The 5022-nt window shown below is 52.2% G+C and overlaps 1 protein-coding gene across 1 annotated transcript; it reads left to right on the forward strand.

Annotated features, from left to right (window-relative positions):
• The first annotated feature begins 512 nt into the window (after positions 1 to 512).
• Positions 513 to 4793, forward strand: p3h4 (prolyl 3-hydroxylase family member 4 (inactive)). Its single transcript, XM_030089423.1, has 7 exons — positions 513 to 1043; positions 1798 to 1947; positions 2028 to 2199; positions 2274 to 2402; positions 2477 to 2622; positions 2942 to 3025; positions 4406 to 4793. Exons 1-7 carry the CDS (start codon positions 588 to 590, stop codon positions 4553 to 4555), a joined length of 1287 nt encoding a protein of 428 aa, XP_029945283.1. The 5' UTR covers positions 513 to 587; the 3' UTR covers positions 4556 to 4793.
• Positions 4794 to 5022: the final 229 nt, after the last annotated feature.

Here is a 5022-nt window from a genome sequence, read left to right on the forward strand (position 1 = left end):
GAAAACATCATTGTTACATGTGAATTCACTAGATATTTATTTTATGCAACATTTTTATTTTACATTTGAAGATATTTATTAGTTATTATATAGATATATTATTTCATTGTTTTAAATGTTTGAATCTTTAATGCAATTACATTATGTGTAATTGTGTAACTACACATGTGAATACACAAATGTGAACAATTAATAACAACAACAACAATAATAATAATAATAATAATAATGATAATAATAATAATAATAATAATGATAATAATAATCAGTTTCTGAGTTTTTCTTGTTGGTTTCAGATTGTTAATAACTAAGTTTAACCCTTGCCGGAGGGGCCCCTTGAGGGTTTCTTCCCGGGGCCCCAGAGCCCTCCACCACCGCCCCTGTGCAGACCCCCGGACAGAGGCCGCTGGTGCTTTTATTTTGAAAAGCACGGGTCGATGATGAAGTTTTGGGTGTTTTTCTTGAATTTCCACAGAGTACGTGCGCGCAGGCATGAGCAGACGGCGGTGAAGAAGGGGGGAGTCTGCCCCCTCCCTCCCACCTGGCCTCCACCCCCCCATTCAGAGCAGGAGCGGCCGGCGGAGGCGATGCAGCTCGCGGGGATCCTGTTGCTGCTCGTGCCGCTGCTCGGCCCGGCGGCGGACGCGCAGTACGAGAAGTACAGCTTCAGGAGTTTCCCGCTGCGGGACGTCGTGCCGCTGGACTCGGCGTACGGCCACGCGCTGGAGCAGTACGCGGCGCAGAACTGGGCCGAGAGCGTCAAGTTCCTGGAGCTCAGCCTGCGGCTCCACCGGCTGCTGCGGGACAGCGAGGCGTTCTGCGGCCGCAACTGCAGCTCCGCGAGCCGCGGGGACGACGGAGGCGGCGGCGCGCCCGCGGACTCCAGCCTGCGCGTCGTGCGCCACATCCTGCTGAGGGCCGCCTGCCTCCGGCGCTGCAAGGCGGACTTCCCGGTCTTTAAACTGGCCTATCCGCGGAGGGATCTGCTGGAGAGCTTCGAGCAGCGCGTCCCGTACCGGTACCTCCAGTACGCGTACTACCAGGTGAGACCCGAGGTAGTGTGGCAGAGGGTCGGGGGGATTTAAACCTTCACCTAAAGTCTGTAAAGTCAGCATATTGAAGCGCTGGACGGTGCTCCGTGTGGCTGTGGAGTGGCCGCGGCCGTGCGTAAAGCGCGCAGAGATGCTGCTGACCCGCTGCGTCCTGCAGCGCGAGCAGCGGTGGAGCATGTGCCACGTCTCTCCCAGTGTTTCCCCCCCTATACACAATCCCCCCGTCCCTCTGTGGCACACGCTGCAGGCTGGAGCAGCACGCTGCAGACTTTACCTTCACCACTTTTTATGAAGACGTAGATCTGCAGCTTTGTTGCTGAAGTATTTGTTGCGCGTCTCTTCTTAGACTGTTATTCAGACTATTGTGGGACTCATTCTGATAGTAAATAACAAAGTTCAAATCTAAACTTAACTTTATATCAGCATTTTTTTTTCAGAAAACGCAAAATAATTATGAAAACACTGAATATATATTATTTCCTGACAGTTGGAATTCCTCAATGAAGAATTTAGTTGGTCAAACAAACAAAACATGACAGTGATTTATTACACATAATAAACATGATATTGTGTAATATATGTATAAAAGCCTGACTGAACTGCAGTAAACTGGATTGTCAAGCGCATTTATGTTCTTAGAGTGGACGTCCTCTGTACTGCGTCGTATTTGGAGGAAGTGTTCAGATCTTTAATATCTCCAGAGGAGGCTGACATCCAGTCCTGTGAATTCTGCATTCTTCCTCAGCTCAACAACGTGGAGAAGGCGGTGGCGGCCGCTCACACCTTCCTGAAGAAAAACCCCAAAGACCCTCACCTGCTGAAGAACATGAACTACTACAAGTCCCTGTTTGAGGTGGAGGACTATCTCATCGACCACGAGGAGCAGCCCTACGAGGTACCCGGCTGGAAAACCCGGCCCGGCTCTCTGACTTCCGCTCTTTCGGCAGCAGCCTGACGCCTCTCTCCGCCGCTCAGGGCGTCTTCGTGAAGAGCGTGATGCTCTACAACAGCGGCGACTTCAGCAGCAGCGCCAGGATCATGGAGCAGACCGTGGCGCTCTACATGGAGGTGTACGGCCTGTGCTCGGCCGGCTGCGAGGGCGCCCACGAGATCCTGGAGTTCAAGGACTTCTACCCGACGCTGGCAGGTGAGGAGAGGAGTACCAGTCGGGACGGGCTTTCCTGCCCAAGGTAACCCCCACGTCCTCTCTCCTCCCGGCAGACCTCTACGCCGACGTGCTGCGGTGTAAGGTGAAGTGCGAGGAGCAGCTGACCCCCAGCGTGGGGGGCTTCTTCGTGGAGAAGTTCGTGGCCACCATGTACCACTACCTGCAGTTCTCTTATTACAAACGTAAGAGGACGAGACGCCGAAAGTCGCTGCAGGCAGCAGTCACTCCGGTTTCACTGTTTCCTCTCATTTTCCAGTGAACGATGCCAAGAACGCCGCTCCGTGCGCCGCCAGCTACATCCTGTTCGACCCCACGGACCAGGTGATGCAGCAGAACGTGGCGTATTACCGCTTCTACCGGGAGCAGTGGGGCCTGAAGGACGTCGACTTCCAGCCTCGACCCGTGAGTCTGAAGCTCTTCGTCCTTCTGCTGCTGCGTCGGAGCGGCGGCGGGAGGCGGGCGGGGTGCGAACGTTAACGCGACGGGAGGGTGGCAATTAGAGAGTCGTATAACGTCTTCAGAGGTCGTACGGCGGCGGTTTGGAAGCAGCAGAGCCGGCCAATAAAAACCCTTCGAGCTCTCTGCGGTTCGCTTCTGTTTGGAAAAAAATCTGGTTCCTCCTGTAAACACTTTCAGACCGCGAAGGAGAAATAAGAAGCAAACAACAGCAACACAGCAGGGCTGGATGTCGGAGCTGCTCTGACGTGTTTCTGCTTCTCAGGAGGCGCTGAGGTACTTCAACCAGACCACCAAGCAGAAGGAGATGCTGGAGTTTGCACTGAACTATCTCCAGACGGACGACGAGGTGTGTATGGAGGAGAGGACGGCACACACACATCAGACATATTCAGGTCATTTATCTAAAGATGTAATGATCACATCGGGCTGTGGCGTTTCCTGGATGTGATTTGGGGGATTGTATATTTACACTCGTAGTCAATGACAACTTTGAGACCATATTTTTCAGCATAATTTTTATTTTGAAACTCTAAACTGGAATGTTTTCACATGAATCCTTTGTTTAAGATATTGGCATACGTAATAATTTCAAAACAAGAACCTTCACAAAAGAAAATGGCACCTGCCAAACTCAACGTCACATCAGTCAGTACCGGGTTTGGCCTGCAGGCGGCGATCCGGCGGCGCTTGTTTCGAACAGGGTACTGCTCTGTCCATCTGAGGAGTTGCCTGGCCCATCAGAGCCGTGTCTGGCGTTGAACCATGGTCAGGATGTTGGTGCATAAAGGCCTTTGTGTTTAGAGGCTCCCACAAGCGTGGACACATAGTGGGGCTGCTGATCTGGGGGGGGGGGGGGGGGGGGGGGGGGTGCTCCTGCAATGTTGGACTGGCACGTCGAAACCGGTCCCACAGGTGTTGGAACCAGATGTAGGGATCCTGGTCAGGAGGTGTCACTCACGGTGTATCATGAACAGGCTGTCGTGTTGTGGCGTTTCACCAGGTGTCTGACTGTGTGTTGGGAACAGTTCCAAACGCCTGGCTCCATCACTGCAGCTCAAACCGGCCCCCATCAAACCCAGTGCCCGGGGGCCTTTCACTGGATTAACAGTGGCGGCTTTTTTGGGCCTTTGCATAGGCCTTCAAAAACCATCCTCAGACTGTGCAGATACCCTCTGAGTATTGCTCAATGTGTGTTTGGCCCAGTCTTGAAAAGAGACCAACCCATGTGCAATGAACCGTGACAAGATGACAGCTCGTCACTATACCCGAGCACCAAGTCATCTATAAATCCACACAATGAATAATTACAATCCCCCAAGTAAAAACATGCAAACAGTTCTACCTCAGAGTTTCTACTGACTGATTTCATTTTTTCTAAAGCTCTACCACTTCTATGATGCTAAGAGCACGAAGGTGAAAGCAGAGCTGCTGTAGAGGAGGGAAGCCACAAGAAGGGAAAGTAAGAGTTTGAAGAGAGGATGAAAGGAAGGAGAGGGGGTGAAGTTTGAGAGGAAGCAGCGGGGGGTGGGAGTGGGGGCTGTGTTTGCTGCCAGCAGTGTGTGGTATGTGGCTGGGAGGTGTTGACCGCCGAGACCGAGCCACATCCATTTAGATCAGTCAGCTCCTCCCAGCCGACACACCGGGGGGGGGGGGGGGGGGGGGGGGGGGGGGTCCTCCTCCTCCTACCGACACCAGAGTGGAAATGTGTGTTTTCTTTAAATCCCAGGACGTGGTGAGTCCAGAGGAGTTGGGCGCCACCCGGTCCGGGCATCCCGACGCCGAGTTCGAGGGGATGGGGGATTACGAGGAGAGCTTCCTGTCTGACTGGTGGCAGGAACCCAGAACTAAATGGGACACCGGAGAGGTGGAGAACTGACGTCCGCCCCCCCCTCAGGGTACCCCTCCCAGCGGGAACAGAACTCAGCCACATGCCGTCTGTCTCACCGTTCTGAGGGATTAGAGGACAGGAGTGATGATCCAGATGGACGTATGGCGTCTCGGCTCCTCGGCCTCATGAAACCCGTCACTGAAGGCTGAAACCTGCTCATGACTCTTCTCTGGTTTTTATTTAAGGAAATGTGTGTGGGGAAGCAAGGGGGATGTTCAGAAACCAACCGTGTGATGTTTTGATGAGTTTCTTATGATTAAAGTAATATTTTAATATAGTTGGCTCGCTGTGACTGTCATTGCAGGAGGTGTAAGAATTGGAAAACCGTTTCCTCAGACAGAAACAAGGAAAGGCTACAAGAGGTTAATGTGGTTTGATGTTTTAGTATTTTATTTTTCCTTCTTTTCAATCCATCCACAGCTTTTAGTTCTTTCCTGCTGTTTCAGTTCAAAAAG

The sequence above is a fragment of the Salarias fasciatus genome, chromosome 4, assembly GCF_902148845.1.
Source record: "Salarias fasciatus chromosome 4, fSalaFa1.1, whole genome shotgun sequence".
In the NCBI taxonomy this organism is placed as follows: Eukaryota; Metazoa; Chordata; class Actinopteri; order Blenniiformes; family Blenniidae; genus Salarias; species Salarias fasciatus.